A 25,869-nucleotide genomic window follows, 5' to 3' on the forward strand; every position below is an offset into this window, starting at 1 on the left:
TTTATTACCTCTTCTCTCCAGGGCATTTAAACATCAACACTAGAGGATCAGTAGTCAAAATTGCCACAGTAATAATATATACAGTTTACACTTTCAAAACATCATCTCATTTGATCCTCATATTAACCTTTCAAAATAGGAAGGTCAAAAAGTTCAAGTACACTTTACAGATGAAGAAACTGAGTTCTACAGAGGTGGTTGACTTACAAGTATCATACAGTGTCAGGCCACCGTGTATTTGGTCTTTTTATTCCAAGTCCTATAATCTTGCAGTTAGCATTGATTACATTCTCTACTAGTGGTTCTCATGTTTGGTTTGCCTTGTAATCATCTGAAGAGCTCAAAAAATTTGTGATGTCCTGGCTCCATCCCAGCGATTCTGGTTTCATTAATCAAGGGTGTGGCATGAAGTTTTTTTAAATCTTCACAGACCTATTCTAACTGTTAGAATTGATCTGGGTTGAGAACCACTGTGCTACAAGGCATTATATTCAGCTGTATATTTTTCCTTTCTTGTTCATCATGGTAAAGGTTCTTCCAACCACGGTCTTGTTTTCATTAACCTATCACCAGCATTTTCCTCAAAGCAGCCAACCTACTGGCTCATGTTTAGGAAACATATTGAGCTTCTCGGGAAGGTAAGAGCTGAGTTAGTCACATGTGGGCAGGTGTGTGTGCTCAGTCATGTCTGACTCTTTGTGACCCCATGGACTGTAGCCCACCAGGCACCTCTGCCCATGGAATTTTCCAGGCAAGAATACTGGAGTGGGTTGCTGTTTCCTACTCCAGGGAATCTTCCCAACCTAGGGACTGAACCCATGTCTCCTGCATTGGCACACAGATCCTTTACCACTACACCACCTGGGATGCCCTGAGTTGGTCCTTAAAAGACATTAAAATTCAGATAAATGGAAAGGTCCTTTTGTTTTATGTGTACTCTGATGAGAGACAGCAAAGGATTATGGGTATTGTGGTGAGATACAGCAGTGGGTATTCTGGTGAGGTACAGCAGAGTGGATATTCTGTGAGTGTTCCACTAGAGTATAGCAGAGGATTATGAGGATTCCAGTGAAGTAGAACAGAGGATTATGGGGACTCTGGTGAGAGAAATCAGGGGATTATGGGTAAGCTTAAAGCCTTTGGAGGCCAATAGTATGGATTCACATCCTGACTGAACCACTTACAAGCTATGTAATATTTGAAAATTTACTTAACCCCTTGGGATCTTGAGGACCTTACTCTCAGTCATATTCAGTCCAAGGATTGGTAGTGAGCTCATTGGTGAGGAGGCAATGAGGGGTCAGAAAGATGGCCGAGACTTTGGGAGACCATGAGGACATGGAACAGGTAGGTAGGTCAGTGAGTCACTCGGACAAATGATAGGGGCAGTTGGGCCCAGTTCAGAGACCCCAAACTAGATAGAGTGAGAACTAGTGGACATGCCTGAGGATACAGAAGTGTTGAGGAAAACTCTGCTGGTAGGGAGGCCTTGCTGGAAATGGAAAATTATTTCATTTGTATAAATAGGAGGGACCCATGAGCACAAAGAAAAAAAGATAAAATTCTAAATTCATCCTAATTAGTGTTCCATGTTAACTGAACTTGAGGCTTATTTTCCTTTCCAAAAATTCTAACAATTTGTTAGTTTTAGAGAATTACCACACTAAGACTTTGTCCTTGGCATAATGCAAGGCAGGCCCTGAAAGGGACAGTATAAACTTGTCAGCAAGAATGTGGTCAGCTGGGCCCTAGAGGCTAATCCTCAAAATGAGTTCCTCAAACTTCTCTCAGACTAACAAATTCAAAACCTTCCACTTGGAGCTGATTTTCCAGAGTGACCTGAACTATAATTGCTTTTGACTCTTTTGTCGGTGTCTGAGATCATTGTGGACTCACAAAGCCAGCTGAGTTTGATGGGCTGAGAGGGTGACAAAACTGGGCAGTTTTACCAGGTAGCAAGACCTACAGCCACAGGGCTTCTGGGCAAGTGTCTTTAGTGATGGGAAAAGTCAGTAAAGGGGTAACTTGGTATCTTGGAAACCCAGGGCTACTTGGAAAGGGTTGGATCATCTTTTTACCAACGGTTCATTGTGATGTTGCTGTGTATAGGGTTCAGTCCAGTCGCTCAGTCGTGTCCAACTCTTTGCGACCCCATGAGTTGCAGCACGCCAGGCCTCCCGGTCAATCATCGACTCCCGGAGTTCACTCAGACTCACCTCCATCGAGTCAGTGTTGCCATCCAGCCATCTCATCCTCTGTCGTCCCCTTCTCCTCCTGCCCCCAATCCCTCCCAGCATCAAAGTCTTTTCCAATGAGTCAGCTTTTCGCATGAGGTGGCCAAAGTACTGGAGTTTCAGCTTTAGCATCATTCCTTCCAGAGAAATCCCAGGGCTGATCTCCTTCAGAATGGATTTGTTGGATCTCCATGCAGTCCAAGGGACTCTCAAGAGTCTTCTCAAACACCACAGTTCAAAAGCATCAATTCTTGTAAAGTAAAATAAAGAAAAAAAAAAAAAGGCATCAATTCTTCGGCGCTCAGCCTTCTTCACAGTCCAAGTGTCACATCCATACATGACCACGGGAAAAACCACAGCCTTGACTAGAAGGACCTTAGTTGGCAAAGTAATGTCTCTGCTTTTGAATATGCTATCTAGATTGGTCATAACTTTTCTTCCAAGGAGTAAGCATCTTTTAATTTCATGGCTGCATCTGCAGTGATTTTGGAGCCCCCCAAAATAAAGTCTGACACTGTTTCCACTGTTTCCCCATCTATTTCCCATGAAGTGATGGGACCGGATGCCGTGATCTTCATTTTCTGAATGTTGAGGTTTAAGCTAACTTTTTCACTTTCCTCTTTTACTTTCATCAAGAGGCTTTTAGTTCTTCTTCACTTTCTGCCATAAGGGTGGTGTCATCTGCATATCTGAGGTTATTGATATTTCTCCCACCAATCTTGATTCCGGCTTGTGTTTCTTCCAGTCCAGCGTTTCTCATGATGTACTCTGCATAGAAGTTAAATAAGCAGGGTGACAATACACAGCCTTGACGTACTCCTTTTCCTATTTGGAACCAGTCTATTGTTCCATGTCGAGTTCTAACTGTTGCTTCCTGACCTGCATACAGATTTCTCAAGAGGCAGATCAGGTGGTCTGGTATTCCCATCTCTCTCAGTATTTTCCCCAGTTGATTGTGATCCACACAGTCAAAGGCTTTGGCATAGTCAATAAAGCAGAAATAGATGTTTTTCTGGAACTCTCTTGCTTTTTCCATGATCCAGCGGATGTTGGCAATTTGATCTCTGGTTCCTCTGCCTTTTCGAAAACTAGCTTGAATATCAGGAAGTTCACGGTTCACGTGTTGCTGAAGCCTGGCTTGGAGAATTTTGAGCATTACTTTACTAGCATGTGAGATGAGTGCAATTGTGCGGTAGTTTGAGCATTCTTTGGCATTGCCTTTCTTTGGGATTGGAATGAAAACTGACCTTTTCCAGTTCTGTGGCCACTGCTGAGTTTTCCAAATTTGCTGGCATATTGAGTGCAGCACTTTCACAGCATCATCTTTCAGTATTTGAAATAGCTCAATAGGAATTCTATTACCTCCATTAGCTTTGTTCGTAGTGATGCTTTCTAAGGCCACTTGACTTCACATTCCAGGATGTCTGGCTCTAGATGAGTGATCACACCATTGTGATTATCTGAGTCATGAAGATCTTTTCTGTACAGTTCTTCTGTATATTCTTGCCGCCTCTTCTTGATATCTTCTGCTTCTGTTAGGTCCATACATTTCTGTCCTTTATCGAGCCCATCTTAACATGAAATGTTCCCTTGGTATCTCTAATTTTCTTGAAGAGATCTCTAGTCTTTCCCATTCTGTTGTTTTCCTCTATTTCTGTGCATTGATCGCTGAAGAAGACTTTCTTATCTCTTCTTGCTATTCTTCGGAACTCTGCATTCAGATGCTTATATCTTTCCTTTTCTCCTTTGCTTTTCACCTCTCTTATTTTCACAGCTATTTATAAGGCCTCCCCAGACAGCCATTTTGCTTTTTTACATTTCTTTTCCATAGGGATGGTCTTGATCCCTGTCTCCTATACAGTGTCACAACCTCTGTCCATAGTTCATTAGGCACTCTATCTATCAGATCTAGGCCCTTAAATCTATTCCTCACTCCCACTGTATAATCATAAGGAATTTGATTTAGGTCATACCTGAATGGTCTAGCGGTTTTCCCTACTTTCTTCAATTTAAGTCTGAATTTGGTAATAAGGAGTTCATGATCTGAGCCACAGTCAGCTCCTGGTCTTATTTTTGTTGACTGTACAGAGCTTCTCCATCTTTGGCTACAAAGAATATAATCAACAGCCAGCCTTTGTTATTCATTATTTTCTAAGGAATCAGTTGTGGTGTGACACATGGAAGTCAGTCAGTGAATAGAGATGATCAGGATATTTAGCAAGTCTAAGGTGCTCAGAAAGAGGAAAGTTACCTCCAATATCCAGCCACATCATTTTGCACATGAGGAAACAATGTCACTGATAACCAGGGGCTTTACTGAGGCACCACTGCCCATGAGTGGCATACCTGCGACGAGAAATCAGCTCAGTAGCTAGTTGTATGTTTCCTCCCTCCCTATGGCAATGTAAAATGGCTTAGTACTGAGGTGACCATCTCTGGGATGTAGGAGTAAGTTGAGAGACCTCTGGCCTTTGTCTCAGGCACCAAAAGATGTCTGATTCATTACTTTTTAAATGTACAGGTTTTGCATGAAGAAAATGCTTACTCTTAAGGTTTTGATTCACATTTATTTTAATATTACTTTTCGTGTGTATGTGTGTGAGTGTGTGTATTCTGATTTTTCTGATTGTCCCTTCGAATCATGTTTATTTCTTGCTAATTTATCTGAATTGCCTTCCTTCTCTTACCAAGATGAATCATCTGGAAGGGTTACAGGTGTCTTCACCAAGTAGCTCTTTGTCTGTCTACACCCACTGTGGCTGTGAGCAGCTTGTCAGGATGTACATCCCACTCAGTGACAAAGAAGCACCTCAAGTGATAGCTTTCTGCTGTTTTCAGGGGTTAGAGATAAAAATAAGAGTTTTAATGTCAAAAAGCATACCAGGACAATATTGCTAGCAAAAGTTCTTCTGTAAAATCCTCAAACAATTGGGCCCTATGCTGTGCCTTGGGTTTTGCCTGACTACAGATAGCAGGTATTATGTAAATTTTATTAGAAAAAAAAGTGTAATATTCTTGCTTTATGTTTAAGTTCCATTTAGGTGCAAATAAGTGAAGCTACTCTCTGTTCTGACATGAGACCCCAAGAGAATTAACTAGATAATTCATCTCTGACTTTCAAAAGTATAACTAATGCACCTCATTAGAGCTTTTCTTTTAGGTAACTCCAGGAAAGAGAAAGCAGGGAGGAACTGAGTATCTTGATTAGGAGTGTGTGAGTCTCCAGAAACTCCCAGGGCATTTTAGGTTAAATAGTTACATGGCATAAAATATGAGCTTCTGGGTGAGATCCTTGTGGTGCACTGTCCCTTAAAGGATAAACAAGCAAAATCTTATTTTCTTGGAGTGGAAATCAATATAGTGGTGCTTTACCTATTATGCAAATATTCCATCAGTCCATTGCTTCTTGTTTCTGTTAGCAAAATACTGGCTTAAAATAGTTTTCTGTTGAAACTACTGAAGAATATTTAGGTAGTTCAGCATTAAGCTTGAGCATAGTGTTGTCAGAAGTAAATTGAAGTGATGTCATTCCTTATTCACCCACTCAGTACTCTTGCCTGGAAAATCCCATGGACGGAGGAACCTGGTAGGCTGCAGTCCATGAGGTCACTAAGAGTTGGACATGACTGAGTGACTTCACTTTCACTTTTCACTTTCATGCATTGGAGAAGGCAATGGCAACCCACTCCTCTACTCTGGAGCCTGGTAGGCTGTAGTCCATGGGGTCGCTAAGAGTTGGACATGACTAAGCAACTTCACTTTCACTTTTCACTTTCATGCATTGGAGAAGGAAATGGCAACCCACTCCAGTGTTCTTGCCTGGAGAATCCCAGGGACGGCGGAGCCTGATGGGCTGCTGTCTATGGGGTCGCACAGAGTCGGACATGACTTAAGTGGCTTAGAAGCAGCATGATCACACCAACAACATTGGACATTTATTGAATGCCTTTTGTGTTATGCAAGGTGTGATGATGGGGATGTGATTTATAAAACATTCCAACCCCCAAGAGTCTTACGTTATAACTGGGACCTAGTAAACTGCATATAACATCTATTTATTGAATTTTAAATGATAGTTTTCTTCTCCATGTTGTTCAGCCGCTAAGTCATATCTGACTCTGCAACCCCATGGGCTACAGCACCCCAGGCTTTCCTGTCCTTCATTATCTCCTGGAGTTTGCTCAAACTCATGTCAATCAAGTCAGTGATGCCATCCAACCATCTCATCCTCTGTCATCCCCTTCTCCTCTTGCCCTCAATCGTTCCCAGCATCAGAGTCTTTTCCAATGAATCAGCTCTTTGCATCACGTGGCCTAAGTATCAGCTGGATGCTGAGATCCATCTTCGCATCAGTCCTTCCAGTAAATATTCAGGGTTGATTTCCTTTAGGATTGACTGCTTTGATCTCCTTGCTGTCCAAGGGACTCTCAAGACATTTCTCCAGCACTGCATTTTTTTTTTCAGCTTGTCATATGTGAATTCCATATTTTTTTAATTTATTTAATTGGAGGATAATTACTTTACAATATTGTAGTGGTTTTTCCATACATTGACATGAATCAGTCATGGATGTACATGTGTTCCCCATCCTGAACACCCCTTCCCTCTCCCTCCTCATCCTATCCCTCAGGGTCATCCCAGTGCACCAGCCCTGAGTACTCTGTCTCATGCATCGAACCTGGACTGGCGATCTATTTCACATACATGATTCAGTGCTATTCTCTCAAATCATCCCATCCTCACCTTCTCCCACAGAGTCCAAAAATCTGTTCTTTACATCTGTGTCTCTTTTGCTGTCTCACATATAGGGTCATCATTACCATCTTTCTAAATTCCATATATATATATATATATATATATATATATATATATATGTTAATATACTGTATTGGTGTTTTTGTTTCTGGCTTACTTCACTCTGTATAATAGGCTCCAATTTCATCCACCTCATTAGAACTGATTCAAATGCGTTCTTTTTAATAGCTGAGTAATACTCCATTGTGTATATGTACCACAGCTTTCTTATCCATTCACCTGCCGATGGACATCTAGGTTGCTTCCATGTCCTGGCTACTGTAGACAGTCCAGCACTACATTTTGGAAACACTGATTCTTTGGTGCTCAGCCTTCTTTATGGTTCACCTCTCACATTTGTACATGACTGTTGGAAAAACTATAGCTTTGACTATGTGCACCTTTGTCAGCAAAGTGATGTCTCTGCTTTGAACTATTATTTATTATAATAATAATAATATTGTATTTGAACACTTAATTGTTTCTTAGGAGAGACTTGTCAGTTCAGTTCAGTTTAACAAACTCAGATGATACATAAATATGGACCTGGCAATAATTGTCAAAAAAAGTATATATAGTATTGATCATATTTTCTGAAATAAAAATTTGGATATGTTGGTTATCAGACACTATATATTTATGGGAACAGTAGATAGAAATATTTTAAAATTGCTTAAATTTTCTTTAAAATTCTGTCCAGGATTGCAAGCATATGACTGTTGAAATGTATATAAAGACATCAGTAATATAGACACCCGCCCACCACTAACTAGTTACGGACTGAATAATCTGTTTGTTTTGGGATGGCCTTTGCTGAGCCCAAGTGCTTTCCTCTGGAGGCTATCTGGCTCTCCTGTTCCATGAATTCTCTCTGAAAGCTAGGAAGATGGGAGAAAGGGAGCAGAAGAGGAAAAAGAGATCGATTTTGAATGCAAATTTTGATGTTAACTTATGAATTGTATTTAGTGATGTCCAAGCATTTAAGTGTAGACACTGACTACTGAAATTCTCCACCTGCATAACATTCTTAGCATTTTTGGTTTCCTTCTGCTTGAGTTACACTCAGACAACTATTTATGGGCTACAAGGACATCATTTTTGTTTTTGTTTTTGTTTTTTTTTAAGATTTCTTACCACCTGAAGCATGCCTATAATGAAAATTACAGCTCACTTTTTCACATCATCCTGTTCCACAGTAGAGTTTTCCTTTAAAGTGTTTTTGGAATTGAACTTTTTTTTAAAGGAAATAAATGTTGCTGATAGATGGAACAGGCAATAAAAGCATCATCTGAAAATTTATTAATGTACCTTCACAGAGCTGTTCAATATGGAAGACAGTTGGCAGTATTGAGGAGTGTTTTGAGTGAAGAATAATGTTGAGTAGATGTGAATTGATATGCCAATGGTCGTGGTTCATATTAGAGACATAAAGAAAATACTTTGTTCTCTTATCCATCATGCACATTTAATCTTGGGGATTTTACTGTGTGCTGAGTTCATTTTGTAAGTCAAATCCAGGGATGAAAAAGAAGAGTTTTATATGTTTTGCCTGACAGTATTAATGTTAAACTGTGAACAAATTGGATGTTCTTTTAAAACCCTGTGATTTATCTGACGTTGTGTTTCCCCACTTAAAATTTAGTATGCTAGTCCTGAACAAAAGCTGCTAGCAATCCCTGGGAATGTTGTTATGGTGTTTGCCGAAGTGCTAGCTAAAGTGATGATATATTCTGTGCACCCTCCCCACAACCAGACAACAAATGAGTAGGTGAATCAGAGGCTGAAGCCACCGGGGCTCACTGGGGCAGCTGTCAGCTAAACGACTGGCCTCTATGTTTTCATTTTCCTATAGTAGGTATGTGTCTCTGTTTTGAAGTAATTGAAACATTATTAACTATGGAAATGGTTGTGGTCTGTTAAATCTGTTGTGCTGGTAAAAGTCATCTGAGACCAGATCCAGCATCTCTGATAAAATCACCTGCTCCCTGGATAAATGACCAGGGAACCTTGGGAAGATGTGGTCTCGCAGCATGGCCCGTGGTTGGATAATGATCACAGATTCTCAGATAGAATTAGCTCTATAAGTACATGGGGAAGTCCAAAAGAAGTAACTGCACCTGTAGAAAGAGCATGACACTGGAAATTGCACTGTAATTAAATTCTGGCTCTGCCACTAAGTATTAACAGGACTCTTTGTAACCTATTGGCCTTCCCTAGCAGCTCAGATGGTAAAGAATCTACCTACAATGCAGGAGAACTAAGTTCAGTTCATGAGTTAGGAAGATCCCCTGGAGAAGGGCATGGCAAGCCACTCCAGTATTCTTGCCTAAGAATCTCTTGGATAGAGGAGCCTTGGGACTACAGCCCATGGGGTCACAAAGACTTGGACACAAATGAGCGACTAACAGTTATACTTTTATAGCCTGTTGGAGTCTGTTTTCTTGTCTATAAATGGAGTCCAGGCTATTTTTCTTATGTCCCCATGGCAGTGAGTATGTTAATTGATATGCATGAGGTGATTTGGCTTAACTCTGAAGTGTTCTACAAATATTAGATGCTATTTATATCTTTTGTGTTCTGGAAAGGGCTTAATGTTTTATGCTAACACCACCCAAGTCTCTTCCTTATGTGATCAGTCTTAAATTATATATTTTTATATTTTTACTATGAATTAGTAGGCAGATATTTAACACATGGCTGGATATTCAAAATGAAAAACATGTTCCAACTTCCTTGACTGAGTATCCTTCCACAGTTAGATAGCTAGTTGTCTCTTCATAGCCCCGTGGTTTCATTTTGCCATCTTCAAGTACATCTGTGTGTACTTGACGTGGGTCTCTTCCTTTCTCTTCCTCTTCCTCTCTTTACTCTCTCCCTCCCTTCTTCCTTCCTTCCTTTCATGGTAAGAGCTAAGGACAGTCTCCTTTAGAAAAACAATGAATGATCTGTAATATAGTATGAGAAACCTATATGCAGGTCAGGAAGCAACAGTTAGAACTGGACATGGAACAACAGGCTGGTTCCAAATAGGAAAAGGAGTACGTCAAGGCTTTCTATTGTCACCTTGCTTATTTAACTTACATGCAGAGTACATCATGAGAAACGCTGGACTGGAAGCAACATGAGCTGGAATCAAGATTGCCAGGAGAAATATCAATAACCTCAGATATTGCAGATGACACCACCCTTATGGCAGAAAGTGAAGAGGAACTAAAGAGCCTCTTGATGAAAGTGAAAGAGGAGAGTGAAAAAGCTGGCTTAAAGCTCAACATTCAGAAAACGACGATCATGGCATCTGGTCCCATCACGTCGTGGGAAATAGATGGGGAAACACTGGAAACAGTGTCAGACTTTATTTTGGGGGGCTCCAAAATCACTGCAGATGGTGACTGCAGCCATGAAATTAAAAGATGCTTACTCCTTGGAAGGAAAGTTAAGATCAACCTAGACAGCATATTCAAAAGCAGAGACATTACTTTGCCAACAAAGGTCTGTCTAGTCAAGGCTATGGTTTTTCCAGTGGTTATATATGGATGTGAGAGTTGGACTGTGAAGAAAGCAGAGCACCGAAGAATTGATGCTTTTGAACTGTGGTGTTGGAGAAGACTCTTGAGAGTCCCTTGGACTGCAAGGAGATCCAAGCAGTCCATTCTGAAGGAGATCAGCCCTGGGATTTCTTTGGAAGGAATGATGCTAAAGCTGAAGCTCCAGTACTTTGGCCACCTCATGCGAAGTGTTGACTCATTGGAAAAGACTCTGATGCTGGGAGGGATTGGGAGCAGGAGGAGAAGGGGACGACAGAGGATGAGATGGCTGGACGGCATCACGGACTTGATGGACGTGTCTGAGTGAACCCTGGGAGTTGGTGATAGACAGGGAGGCCTGGCGTGCTGCGATTCATGGGGTCGCAAAGAGTCAGACATGACTGAGCGACTGGACTGAACTGAACTGAACTGATTATTACCACATGTGCAGAGTTTCTGTATATTGGCTTTGTGTTGGCCATCAGATTTAAAAATAATAAAAATAGAGAGATGGGTGATTAAAAAAAATACTTGCAACCAGAAGATACTTGAAATTATTCCTCCTCTAAGCAAAGGCCCTTTTCACATACAGGATTCATGTTGGGCATGATTTCCTGTGAGTGTTACAAGTATCTTTCACTAAATTCTCCCTTAATATTGCTTACCAGGTCTTTCCTTTCTTACAAACAGAAAATGAAACAGGCTAAATGAAAAAAAAAATTCAAAGATTAGATTAGGTGATGTCTATCCTGGCGCCCAAGAGAAGTACACAGCAAAAAAAAATTTAAAAAGTGTTGGGGAGGATTTTACCCAAGGAAGACAGACAGACATTCTGGAAAGAAGCAAATAGATTTTATTACCTAGGTAGATCTAACCTTACTGACATTCTATATTAACATTCCTGAACTTCAGTAGTATTTAAATACTTATTCTTCTAAATTGAGTTTTTACAGATGATCAAAATTATAGACATTTAAAGCTAGGAGGGACTTTTGAGATAGTCTATTTCTGTACATTCTATTCACAGATGAGGAAATTAAGGGACAGAGAAGTTATGTGACTTGACTAAAATCACACAGCTGGTTAGTGGCAGAGTTAGGAGTGGAATGTAAATTTTTTATTTCTATTTATTCTAAAGCCAAAATGGGTCTCTTCCCACTCTGGGTTAGAATAGATCACAGTGAGATGGAATTTGATGGCCCTCAAGAAACAGATGAGGCTGACCCTCCCTTTATCCTGTCAAATGAAGTACCAAGTTATGTCCACGTGTGGCATACACTGCCTTTCCCCTTTGCCCAAATTTATGTTCTTTAATGATCCTCGCAGTCCTGGGCTCAGACCTAATGTCACTCCCCCAGTTGATGGGCTGGAAGACAGCAGTGCCACCATGTTAAGGCCAAGCTTGTGCACCAGACAATTCTGCAACATTCTTATAATTATTGTGTTTATTCTGTAGAATAATTCTAAGAATTAAATCAAATGGACAACCTCAAAAGCTTATCTAAAGTAAAAATGATTTATCTTATATATTGAAGCATCTTTGTCCAGAGGCTCTTAAATTTTGACATAGATTAGTATTATCTGAGGTGCTTTCTAAAATTGCAGATCCCTGCCCTCACTCCTAGATATTGCAATCCACTGGGGCCAAAGTTGGCCAAGGTATCTGCATTTTAAAGAAGCCACACTTTGCTCCCCACACCCATTGACCAATGACTGACGGATGCCAGCCAACATCAGTGACCCAAGGAAATTTTAGTATTTGTCATTCTTGGAGTAACTGCATATGAAAGAATCAGAATCACAAGATAATTACAAACTATGAGGTCTCATTTTGCGAAATTGTCACTTTAATCATGGGTCAGTCTACTCCTGTTGAGACTATTGCAGTAGCATCTTATTTTCCCCATGTCTATGTTAACCTCACTCCAATCCATCCTCCACACTTTACCAGGGATCTATTTTAGAATACAGATCCTACCTTGTCAACTGCCCCGACCCTGTATCATGTGTGTGCATATGTACACACACACACGTGCATGACAACAGTCCATGGCTTCTTATTGCCCTTAGAGTAAAGCCAACATTCCTTGACCTGTGGAATGGTCTCATTAGTCCACTGAGCTTCACTTTCCTCCCCAGCTACACATACCTCCTTTCAGACTTTTTAAAAACTGCTCTCTCCCTCCCCAACCTCATGGGCATTTCCTGGTTAACTGCCATGGTGGTAAACATGAGCATTGGCTTTCCTGACCTCTCTGGCATCCCTCTAGTAATGATTTTTCAAAGCTCCTGGAATTGCTTCTTCCCAGCACATACCACAGTGTTATTTTATATTTGCTGGTGACATTTTGATTACTGTCTCCTTCCACAAGACTCTAAGCTTCATGAAAACAGGCTCTACTTGTGTTTTTATTCACCTTTCTACCTCTGGCATCTTCCACATTGCCTGGCATACAAAAGCTACTCAGTACCTATGTATTGGATGGATGGATTAATTAGTTATAAAGTAAGATGACCTCATGAAATCTTGCCTGAATCCCATTGTGCTGGGCTAGGGCAAGCTGGTGACCAAAAGATGAATAGGACATAATTTGGGAGCAGGGTCTTCTGATCATTTTCCTCAATGATGTTTTTGAATAGTAGCTGGCCATCAGTAAGGGGTTGTCCTGGCTGCTCTTTGGACTAACTGAGCCCCCCAGACTGTCGTCTGTCTGAGATGAGCTGATGTATCTGAGAGCTTTGTGTTGATCAATATTATTTTACATAGGTCTGATGATGCTGACTACGTGAGAACAAAAGATAAGGGCTCCCCCACAGGTGAATCATTGCCCTGATAACCGCTTAAAGAAACTTATAGCTCCAAGGATTGCTTTATGTACCTTCAAGGCAGAGTTTGATTTAAACCCTTGGATACTAACTGAACTTCTAAATCTTTAACTTCCTGCATACCCACTGGTATTTGTTGAGAGCAACAAGCTTATGGTCTCAACCATATGGGAAATATGTGGGGAGTGAAAGTTTTTTGTGGTGGCCTCACTTTTATAGAATTCACTGCTGATTAAAGTCCATAAAGGTCTGAAACACGAAAACAGGTCACCTCTGGAATCAACTCATTCTCTTTACAATTTGCCATTCTCAAGAGTGGACTTCGCTCATTTGTCTTGTTTCCCTGTTAGGGGTTTATATGAAGAATATATTTTATTTAAAATATGTTTCTGATCTCTGTCCTGCTCTCTTTTTACCAGGTAAATCACAGGAGATTAATTATTAATAGAAAAGGGACTAATATTTCTGATTGAAATGGGTTATTTATGTGTGTATAGAATTCGTATACTTAATGTTTAAAAATATGGTCATGCTTTTTAAGCATAATATAAGTCCAACAGCTGTCCTATCTGAAATCGACAGTAGTCATCTGTCAATGGGGTTTAGCCTTCCAACTCTCCCAGAACTCTCCCTTCTCCTTGTTTCTCTCCACCTATTTTCCTCTTTTGCTCATCTGTTTACTTAATATGTCCTTTCCATTTGTCTTCCTCCTAAATATTACATTACACTCCAACACTCTCATTGGTACATGCTTAAAGAGACAAAGTAAAGAAAAGGATAGGATGGATAACTCTACAGCACTTACTGTATTGGTTTTAGGGCATTTTATTAATAGCATTGAAACACAATAAAATGTGCGTTTAAGCCTGAGAAATATACAAATGTGGCTTTCTTTCCTGGTGGGGTGATATAAAGCAGTCACAAACCTCCTCTCGACTTGTAGAGGACACTGATGATGCTCAGCCCATACCCCAAAGTCATCCAGAGTGCTCCCGAGATCTCTAGCTATCAGTGTCTGTGTTGAAGAGCACTTTTATGTGAGAAGTATTTTTAAAAACTTTACTGCCTGTGGCAGCTTGGAGACTGACACCCCAGAAGCTGCCCCCAATTACTGATTCTTTGGAGGTTGGTGCATGAATGTCCCAACTCCCTTTCAGTTGGTAAAGAGTCTGCCTATAATGCAGGAGACCTGGGTTTGATTCCTAGGCTGAGAAGATCCCCTGGAGAAGGAAATGGCAACTCACTCCAGTATTATTGCCTGGAGAATCCCATGGACAGAGGAGCCCAGCAGGTGACTGTCTCTGGGGTCACAAGAGTCGGGCGTGACTGAGCACACACACATACACCCTTGGCCCTAGGGTGGGATGATGCTGAGCTCCGTGCTTTGTTGCATTTCCCTGAGTTTCTCATGGATTTAATTTCAGTGGGTTAGTAATATGCCCTCTAGTGGCTCCCTTGCTTGAGTCACTTCCAAACTGGTGTTTTTTACATGTCTCAAATGGACTACGTGCACGTAAACCCTTGTTCTTTAAGAACCCAGGCTAGACACTAACTACAGACTTAGCAGTACTAACTGGGAAATTACTCTGTGACATAATATTTTGCAAGGAACCACATTTAAAGAAAAAAAACAAAACAAAAACATTGACTTTTCCTTCAAAGCCTTTCATGCTCTGCCTTCTCTGCTTGGGAGATCTCTTCCTGCCTTCATACCACCTTTCCTAGCATCTCTTTAGTTCCACCTGTTCTCTTTCTTCCTTCAAACAACTCAATTTTCTGCATCTTGAAATCAAGGTTTCCGCTTGTCTCTTCAGTGCTCTTTGGCTGTAGTTCTTTATATTTCCTTTCCTTCCCTGCCACTCTTTCAAATAAGCATCTGAGAAAATTGCTGCAATTCTCTCTTTTCACTTTTTGCATAACCACTGACAATTTGGTTACCATCATCACACTTGAGTCAAATAGCTCTCAAGTTCCCACTAACAACCTTCTTATTGCAAAATGTAGAGGTCCTTTTTGTGTCCTCTTGTCATTCTTGTCATTTCTGTTACCATTGAGCATATTAATAGCTTTTCCTCCTGGAAAAGTGTGTCTTGAATAATTGAATTCTTAGAACCTTTATATTGCAAGGGACATTTAGTCCATCCATTTCACTTTACATCTGAGGGAAACTGAGGGACTGAAAAGATTGAATGTTTTGCCCAGCAAGGGGCACAATTGTAAAACCAGGATATTAAATCCAGGGCATCTGGCCTACCATCCAGTATGAGAACTGGTTTTGGTAAGTTCCCATCCAATACTTTCAGAGCATTCCTAATTTTTATTCCTTCTTGTAGAAAACCCTCCCAGCTGGCCTCCTGGCTCCTTCATTCCACAGCCCATTGTCCACTGTAGCTGTTAGGATGCAGTTTCTAAAATGTAAACCAAAGCTTATCACTCCCCTACTTAGCCTCCAATTCCTCTTTACTGCACTTAAAATAGAACCAGACCCCCTTTCCATGCCTTGAAAGACTGCCATGGTTCAACTCTCTAATCTCATTCCGTGCTGTTCTTTACTCTTAAGAGTTCCTATGCTGCATCACACAGGCTCTCCCTCAACTGGTCAGCAAGACAAGCTGAGCCCTGCCACTGGGTACTTGTTTTGCTGTTTCTTCTGCTTGAAATGTTTTTCTCCCAGACCATTGTCCAGCTGCTTCCTTCCCATCATTTGGTCTCAGCTTAAATGACCACCTCCTCAGACATGCCTTACACTGATGACACCGTATCTCATATTGTCCCTAAACATACCACTGGCTACAGTTATAGAGCTTACTGATTTGACTTGGAGTTTATTGTGTTTCCCACACTTAGGATACAAATTCATAGAGTATAGAAACTTTGTCTTGTTTGCCATACCTCTAGTACTGGACTGTCAAATGGCCAATACTTTGTGTTTAAGAAACATTTATAGGATAAATAAATGAATTAATGAATGATATCTGAATTTTTCTTTCTCGTTTCCAGTAACCCTTTCTTTTACTCTCCAGTTCTATTACCTGCCTCTCAGTTTTTCTTGCAAGATAATCAGACTGGTTTCCTCATAAACCAATAAGGACAAAATGCATTCCTGTCTGGAGGCCTTTGTTCCAATTTTCTCTTTAACCAGAAATCCCATCCTATGCCTCTCTACCTATTCAAGTGGTATCACTCCACCAAAGCATAAGTCATTTCCATTTTCACAAAATCACTCCTCCCAGTCATCATTGATCACCCTTTCTTCAATTATGTAAAGTGACCCTTGAATTTTATGTAACCTAAATACTCATATATAATCTATACTATCCTGAATTGTGTCCAGTTTGTTCATATAATAATATTTAGGCACTGTGCCTAGACACTTTAATGTGAGTGTATGCATACATATAGCCAGTCCTCATGATTTTTGACTTTCTGAATTCACTTACTACCGAAAATTTATTTGCAGCCCCAAAATGAAAGCCTGCAGTGCTTTCATGGTTATTCATGGACATTACAGAGGGGTGAAAACTCTAAGTCATCCAACACCTGTATTATCCCAGCTTAGGTCAGCCAAAGCAATGTCCTGCCTTCTTTTTTCAGCTCTCCCACTGGAAATGTGTCCTTTAACACTGTTTAGTGCCGCTTTTTTATATTTTTTTGTGAGTGGTCTCACTGTTGAAAATGGTCCCCAAGCGTGATGTGAACTGTTATCTAATTTTCCTAAGTGCAAGAAGGCTGTGATATGCCTCATGGAGAAAATGGGTATTAGGTAAGCTTTGTTTAAGCATGAGTTATAGTGCCTTTTGTGGTTAGTTCAGTGCTAATTAATCAACAATATATATTAAACAAGATGTCTTTAAATAGAAACACTCATAAAACAAGATTACATATTGATTAGTGATGAAACTGTTGCAACCAAAGGCCTCCAGAAACCTAACCCTATATCTCCCCTAGGAGCAATGATTCAGTATTTGTTAATTCAGTGAACACAGCTATCATGAATAATGAGAATTGACTGTAGATGTGTGCATGTTATGTGTGAGGCTGTTAACCTCATTTAAGCATTTAGGAGACAAAGACACCAAGAGTTATTGAAATTAAGTAGTTTGCCCAATATTATTTGCAAAGCTGATAAATGGTAGATGTGTAATCTGGCTGCCATATCCCAAAGTCTTTTGGCTTTCAGTTTATACCAGTGACTTTCCTTTGTTTCTTTTAATTAGATAGGATAATTCTATTTAATTAAGTAGAATCCTAATTATTTCTGTGTATACACACACACAGAAATAGTGGTAGATGATATATTTTTTTAAAGCTTGTTTTGTAATCCCAATTTAGTGTTTAAGTATAGTGCTCTTGAATCTTAAAAGAGAAATAGAGGGACCTCTTTATTTCTAAATTGAGTTGTAACTGCAGATTTCAAATCCTTATCATGGAAATGAAGGTCTGATGAGTGAACAAACCTTAAAGAATCAAAACTATAAAAATACAGTCCTGGATGTTTGTCTTGGCTTGGGGATCTACACTTTAAACTTGCTGAGCATGTATCTGAACCAAACTAACTCCAGCTACCGAAGTGGACACACCTGTGCGTTGTATGTGGCTACACCCAGGCCGGATTTTATAAAGAGCTATCACCTGCTTAGTCAATTGCACATTTATATAAAGAAATGGAAATTATATCCTGAAATCTGTTAGGAAACAGATTAACATGTGTTAAGTTTCTATCTAATCTCCAATGTGTTATGTATTTATACATGCATGTATATTTATACATGTGTACATATACATTGAATTTTTTCCTTCATATTTTATTTTCAAAAAAGAAGTTAAATAATTTCAGAACATGCAAAACACTTTTATGAACACAGCTAAAAACTGTTTTGTTTTGTTTTGTTTTTCCTGTTTACACTGTTGTTTTCCCAGTAGGTTTTTTAAGAATCCTATCTCTTAATACTTTTATATTTGCAAATAATCTCAGTCTAGTGCTGAATATAAAGAAACCTTTCACCACTGAAATCCGGTTTAGTCCACATGGTTGGCAACCAGCTGTATCAGTACAAAGATTTCTACAGCATTCTGGTTAGAGTTAAAAAGTGTGATGAAATGATGACACCTGATTCTGTAGCACAGTGTCTTGACGTATGTATAAAAGTGGATGAGATATCTTTTTTTCATATGATATGCTCTTGACATTTCTTTTTACCTTGAAAGCAAGAGCCAGTCATGAGGCTCAAATGAATACTTCCCAACTTCCAAAAAGCTGAAAGTGACAGGGTTGAGTAAGAAGCCACCAACAAACAGGGAGGCCAGGCAAGATAACATTTCATGTCTGCCTCAAGGCTATACTAGAGATCCCGAAATATTTTCTAGAAAGGGGGCTATAGGGTCCTTAAGGGAGAAGGCAATGGCACCCCACTCCAGCACTCTTGCCTGGAAAATCCCACGGATGGAGGAGCCTGGTAGGCTGCAGTCCATGGGGTCGCTAAGAGTTGGACACGACTGAGCAACTTCACTTACACTTTTCACTTTCATGCATTGGAGAAGGAAATGGCAACCCACTCCAGTGTTCTTGCCTGGAGAATCCCAGGGACGGCAGAGCCTGGTGGGCTGCCGTCTATGGGGTCGCACAGAGTCGGACACGACTGAAGCGACTTAGCAGCAGCAGCAGCAGGGTCCTTAAGAGCCATTTAATTATTGAGCAGAAGGAGCTAAGTGGTTTCAGCATAGAATTCTGAGATTTTTACCATTTAAATATTTTCTCATATTTTCTTTTACCTTATACTGGTTGCACGTCCAGTGACTTTGATGATCTTTTTTTGAGGAACTAAGTTATTCACAAGTCAAGGTATCAAGATTGACTGACTTTCCCGCAGTTACAAGCAGAGCTGAATTTCTCGGTGCAGATCAAAGTGAATTAACCACATGACTTCACCTACCACTTTGTGGGCTCAGTCACTTCTCCAGCAGGGCAGAGGACATGTGCATTCAGTGGTGGTAACCCAATGACTTGACCTGCCAACATTCATTAAAGTTAGCTAGCTCTGGTGTTTATAGTATTAAGCACCACTAATACCAGCACCACTCAGAATTTGTTTAGCAAAATTTTCTCTACCTCAGCCCTAGAAAGAAAGCAAAAAGAGTAGGAAGGTTCCAGACTTTTCAGCCTTAAACTCTTTCTTATTTTTCAGTGAAGATTACTAAAAACAACAATTCTTTCTTGCTTCAGGAAAAACTGTCAGAAGAGGAGCGAAAACACAAGGCAGCTTTGGAAGGCCGTCACATGGTGCTAGATGAGGACTCCAGGAGTGAAGGGAGCAGTGCAGATGAGGGGAAAGGAAAGACCAAATGGCTGTTAGAAAGATTGAAAGCTCTAGAGGTAAGAAATGGAACCATTTTTTACACGTTTAAAGAAAAATAACCGTGTTCTACTTCTTTTATTGGCACTGCTTTTGCGAAAGGATAAATCTCCCTTTCTTAGTTCTCCCAGACTAATAGGATCTAGTAGCTGCCATTGAGATGCCTTTGTCAATGATGAGTATAACGTTAAAATTTGTTTCACTGAATGAGTCCTAACCTAGTAACTATGACTGTATTGCCTTGAAAAGAGTACGTAAGACAATAATTCATCTTAAATTCAGTTTGGCCCTCAAACTAGATCAGTTTCCCTAAAATTTCAAGTTCCTTGAAGGAAGGTCTGAGTGATATTCTTGCTTTATTTTCCCAATACCTAGTGATTGAATAAATGAATGAGTAAACAAACTACTGAATACTGTATAAGGACAATTATAAGAAAAATAATGTTAAGCAGTAGAGCTATTTCTTCAAAGAACAGAAAAAGCTTATGCTGAAGTTCAACATATAAAACATATATAAGTAGAGGTGAAGTTGCTCTAAGGGTGCTTTAAGGAGGGTTTTTGACCACTGTAGTCCTTCAAAATAGTTCGAGACCTCTGGTCTGTTACTTAGTGGCATTTAACATCATTTCAACTATTAATTCCTGAATGTTTATAGCAGCCCTCAAAGAGCATTTTACTTATTAGTTCACATGCTGAAAGATCCAGCAAAGATGCCTTGTCCCATGAGTTGGCTTACCTCCTTTCAATAAATGTTTTGTTTGCGTATAATACTGGAACGCAATTATTTTTAAGCAAGGACTATGGTAAGGCCGGGCTTCCCTGGTGGCTCAGAGGTTAACGCATCTGCCTGCAATGCAGGAGACCTGGGTTCAATCCCTGGGTTGGGAAGATCCCCCTGGAGAAGGAAATGGCAACCCACTCCAATATTCTTGCCTGGAGAATCCCATGGACAGAGGAGCCTGGTGGGCTACAGTCCATGGGGTCACAAAGAGTCGGACACGACTGAGCGACTTCACTTTCACTATGGTAAGGCCACCTCTTCTTAAACTAGGCACAATGGGCCCTCAGCCAATATCTAAAAATGTAGCTCTAGTGTTCTTGCCTGGAGAATTCTAAGGACAGAGAAGCCTGGTGGGCTACAGTCCACGGGGTTGCAAAGAGTTGGACTCAGCTGAGCGACTTCACTTTCACCACAGGGTCTGCAGAATCTTGAAACTTCCTGCGGTAATGTAAAGAAACATGGCCTTGGAAGATCTTCTTTTCTTTTACTAACTTCTGCAGTTCTGTCCCTAATCCTAACCTACCATGTTGTCTCTAGCCCCATGCCATTTTTACTTTAATTTCCTCAGCAATAGTAAAGCGAAAGGAATAAGATTATGGACTTTGGAGACAGATTCCCACAGATTGGTTTGAATCTCAGTTTTATTATTTTCTAGTTTTGAATCCTTGGGCAAATCAATTAGACTCTATGCCTCTGTTGCCTCAACTGCAAAACTGGGGATAATAGTAACTTACCTTACAGGGAAGTAATGAGGGTTGAGTGAGTCAATATTGGTACAACAGTGCCTAGCCTATGGTCTTTTCTATCCTCCTACTCCAAGGCTCCTGCCTTTCCTTACATGGTTTTTCTCCTCTTTATCTGAGTACAATCATTAACACAAGAACTATGAATGAAAAACTTCAGCTGTTCCATGCCAGAGTGACTGAAGGTTTAGTGTGTGATGTTACATATGGGGCAGAAGAGAGGTCAACTTAGGGACCCTCTGGCAGTTCCTTTTGAGCAAAGGGCCAATATTCATCTGTTTCCCCAAAGGTTCTCATTTGTCGTTTTCAAGATAATCACTGTGAAAGGTAGAAAGGCCTTCTCAAGGGAAACTGAGGCTGTTATCTGAGAGTCTTGAGAACTCAGATTTGTCTTGAGGTTGAATTAACTGGATTTAATTGTAGGAATGAATTGATATTACAATGTATTTACCTAGAACCACATACTTAAAATGTTAATCTTATTGATGATCACAGTCAGAATTGCTTTTAGTTCATCTAATTGTCACTGAGACAACTTTTGAAGGACATTTTATTTAATCAAGCTAAGAGGTTTCTGAAAAATATCTTTGGCAGCAAATGTTTTTGAAACCCTCACAGAGTAGGAGAGAACAGTTTTGTTTTTTTTTTTTCTTTCACAGAGATCTTTACACTTCAGGCAACAACTCTTGCCTCCAAGATCAGTTGGATGCAATAGATGACATCTCTAAGTGCCATTAAGCCCCACAATTTTAATTTTAAAAAATATTTTATTTCTTAAATTAATGTTCTCTAGTCACAATGTCATGACTTATTTCCTAAAATTCTTTACTGAATAGTAAATGAACTCTCTCCTTGCTCCTAATAGTAGTCACTATTGCCTACCTAAACAGATAATAAAAAGAAATCATATCACATACACAAACACAGAGTTATACATCCTCTGATTGTTTCAAGAATTTTGTGTTACTTTACTTTTTAAAATTTAATATTTGTGTTCTCTGTATAGAACCTTTTGCATAAGTTAGCAATTACTGTGAGACGATAAAAGACTGATTTTGATAGACTGTAATCAGATCTGGTCACAGACCCCCACATAGATTTCTACACTTTAACAAAATGCTCTTTTGGAAGATTGCCGGTGAATTAACCATAATGCTTCAAAATTACTTTGGTGAATTTTGATGTCGTACAGCAAGATTTTAGAAAGACAAAAATGTTTTCTTTTCCATCAGTGTATTTTTGAAACAATCATATTTTTGTACCTTAATCTCTTGGCCCCTGGTGTGGTAGGAAGCAGAGAGTTATGATTGTCAGAGTAATGGAAAGCCGGTTTCATTCATTCCTGCTCCACAAACAGGTGCAGAAAAGAAGAGACACAAACTTGACTTTTAATTATGTTCTTGATGAATATCACAATATTATTCAAAGCCAGCCTGAACTGATTCAGGGATAGACTAAGAGTTTGGAAATAGCAGATACAAAGTATTATATATAGTATGGATAAACAACAGGTCCAACTGTATAGCACATAGAACTATATTCAGTTCCCTATGATAGACCATAGTGGAAAAGAATATGAAAGAGAATGTGTATATATGTATAACTGAATCACTTTGCTGTATAGAAATTAACACAGCATTGTAAATCAACTGTACTTGAATAAAATGAATTTTTTCAAAAACAGCCTAGATTATAGCCAAGTCATCCCAGACTTTGAGAATTAATTAAGCATATGTTGTCCAAGCACCAGATCCCCCAGCCTGAAGAAAGTCTAGTGCTCCCACGCCTACCTGAGTCATTCTCTCTTGTGGCTATTCCAGGGGCTGTGTTTCTATACCACTCAACTGTCAATCCCTCTTCTTTCAGAATCAATCTCAGGTGAAACAGAATCCACTCTACTTACTTTTCCCAAAATCCAATCCCACAAAGAATATGTGGTCATGCAGAATGTCCCTGAGGCTAAGGGCTTTGCACTTACCCTTTAGAGAGCCCTTCCTCTAAGTCCCGCAGCTGCTGGGCATTCCTCACGGGGCACTTCTCAGTTCCTAGCCTCCTGGCAGAGACCAGCTTTTTCTCACATGTTCCTTCTCCCCTAGCTGTCCTCCCCATCATGTTATTACATAGAGCTCTGTTGGTCTCTGCACCTCATTCATGGTCTCCTTCCACACTGTTCCCTGGCTCATTAAGGTATTTTGCTAAAAAGACATTTATTAACCTTCCAAAAAGAACTCCTTGTCCATCAGCCAAAATAATAATTTCATATACATATGCATGTCACACTTTTTTTTCTTCTCGTAGCAGCTGTTTTCTCTTCTCAGTGCCTTGATTTTGGCATTTGTCAAGTGTTAATGCAGAAGAGCAGGACACTTAACGCCACCACCCAGCAACTGCTTCCTCTTGGTCTAAATGATAATTTTCATTTGGGGTCCTGATGTCTGCTAGAGAAGCCATTTGATATATTTTATGTCTATGCCACAAGGACCACATAGGCAATCTGGATGCCGCTTGGACATTTTCTGTAACTCTTAAGTGCTAAGTATGGTATTTTCTGTTTTTAAGAAAAGTTTAGATTTCCATGGCTGCTATCAGAGACTGCTTTCTCAGAATAGAGCTCACCGTGTTCATTGGCACAGCACCACCATGTCACAGGCCCCTGCCATTCCTTTCTCCTACCCCATCCCAGACCATTGATTTAAAGACTCTTCCCAGACCTGACCTTCACAGTCCATTGATCTGACCTTGTATCTTCCTTATTCTCTACTCCTGGGCTTTGGCCCCAGGTTTGCTCTTGGCATGTTCCTTGACATGCACATTTCCTTGTCTCCAAACCCTCTCCCTATGGACCAAACAGCCCTTTCTCCCCATGCATTAACCAACTTCGTACATGACTGGAAGTCAACCTGGACATCCGTATACTCACTTTCACCTCCCATCGCATTTCTCATCCTCAGACTGTAGCCAGAAGGAGGACTGCCCTGAGACCATCTGGGAGTTTTGAGCCTGCAGATTCATGCTGAAGTCTTAGCTACAGCCTGAAGTCAGAAGAACTTAGCTTCTCATAGGAAAGATTTACTCTGTGCAGAAAAAAATATGGCAATTAAATGTGTTAAAGTGAATAGCTTTCTCGGCTCAGTTAAACTTTCCATGAAAGTAGGACAGTTAAAGTGCTAAGCTTAAGCATTCTTGTTAATTGTAACTCCTGTTTAAAATGAGGTAGTCTAGAATAGCAATTCTCAAATCTAGCCACGCATCACAATTATATGTTGATTTTTTAGTCAATAGATATTAACTGAATGCCTTCTATGGGCCAAACACTATTCTAGACACTGGGATTTGAGCAATTTTCATGGTCCTTAACCCCAGTCAACCCCAGGGGATGCAGACAAAATGTACAAACTTAAATAAAATAATAAATAAGCAAACAAGGAATATATAAATAAGGCCCTCTGAATAAGAAAAAATGAGATGATACAGTAGTAGAGACCCTGGGGATGGAAATGGGAGAGGTATTTATCTCCAGTGGCTTCTCATATTGGGTCACGTGGAGATAATATCACTTAAAAAAAGGAGACGGCTGTGTAAGTGTCTGGAAGATGAACAAGAAGAAATTTTAAGTGTGAAAGCCCAGAGATGGTAGAAAACTTGGCAGTTTAGAGGAACAGAAGAACTTTGTCCTAAGGAAATAAGGTATAAGATTTGAAAACTGGAACGAAATTGAGTTCAGTGAAGTAGACAGAGGCTATACCCTTTAAAGCCTTCTAGGTCAGTAAAGACTTCTAACATGATGACACATGGAAAGGGAAGCCAGGAAAGATTTTTAACTAGGAAAGTCGCATGATCAGATGTGTGCTTTAGAAAGACAAGTTTGCTGGTTTGTGGGCTGATAGTAGGACAGAGTATTCTTGCCTGGAGAATGCCATGGACAGAGGACACTGGCAGGCTACAGTCCATAGGGATGCAGAGTCAGACCTGACTAAAGTCAGACTTAGCAGCAGCAGGACAGAGGTAGAGAAGATCAGGTAGGAGGTTGTTTCAGATTCCAAACAAAATATATTATTAGACTGGTCTAGTTGGGCAACTTAGGACTAACAGGGAATAAAAATGATAAAACTATACAGTAATATCAGTGGACTAGTGGGGAATTATAATGATGATTTTCACACACATACACATATACACATATACACTATTGAAATCTTCATAGCAACCGTGTGGAGTGAGATGTATATGATTATTATGATCCCCATTTTACAGATAATGAAACTGGAGTTCCAGGCAAGCTGGGTAACTTACCCATGGTCAGGTTAAGTGTGATAATTTGATTTCCAGTTGTGTAGTTTCTCTATGCTATGCTGGCAAGAAATAGTCAAGTAAGAAAATATTTTAAAAGTAAAACCTACTGGCATTACTGAAGTATTGGATGTGGAATATAGAGAAGGAGACACAAGGATGACTGTTAGGCTTTTGACCTTAGTAACTGAACGTGAGGTGTTCCAGATTTCTGAGAGAGGCAAGGCTTGGAGAAGAGGTGACTTGGGGAAAGAAATGTACCATTTGCTGTGTCCATGTTGAATTGAGATACCTATTAAACATTCAAGTGATGATGTTCGATAG

At 40.0% G+C, this 25,869-nt stretch overlaps 1 protein-coding gene across 28 annotated transcripts in view; it reads left to right on the forward strand.

Annotated features, from left to right (window-relative positions):
* The window catches only part of NCKAP5 (NCK associated protein 5), a 1,152,446-nt gene that overhangs the window by 815,239 nt on the left and 311,338 nt on the right, over nucleotides 1-25,869 (forward strand). For all 28 annotated transcript variants that reach the window (XM_060410117.1, XM_060410132.1, XM_060410119.1 and 25 more), the window contains one exon: nucleotides 19,602-19,751. In XM_060410117.1, the coding sequence (XP_060266100.1) occupies nucleotides 19,602-19,751 (150 nt within the window). The remainder of the gene's footprint in view (nucleotides 1-19,601; nucleotides 19,752-25,869) is intronic.

Source organism: Ovis aries, chromosome 2 (genome assembly GCF_016772045.2).
Source record: "Ovis aries strain OAR_USU_Benz2616 breed Rambouillet chromosome 2, ARS-UI_Ramb_v3.0, whole genome shotgun sequence".
NCBI classification, from domain to species: Eukaryota; Metazoa; Chordata; class Mammalia; order Artiodactyla; family Bovidae; genus Ovis; species Ovis aries.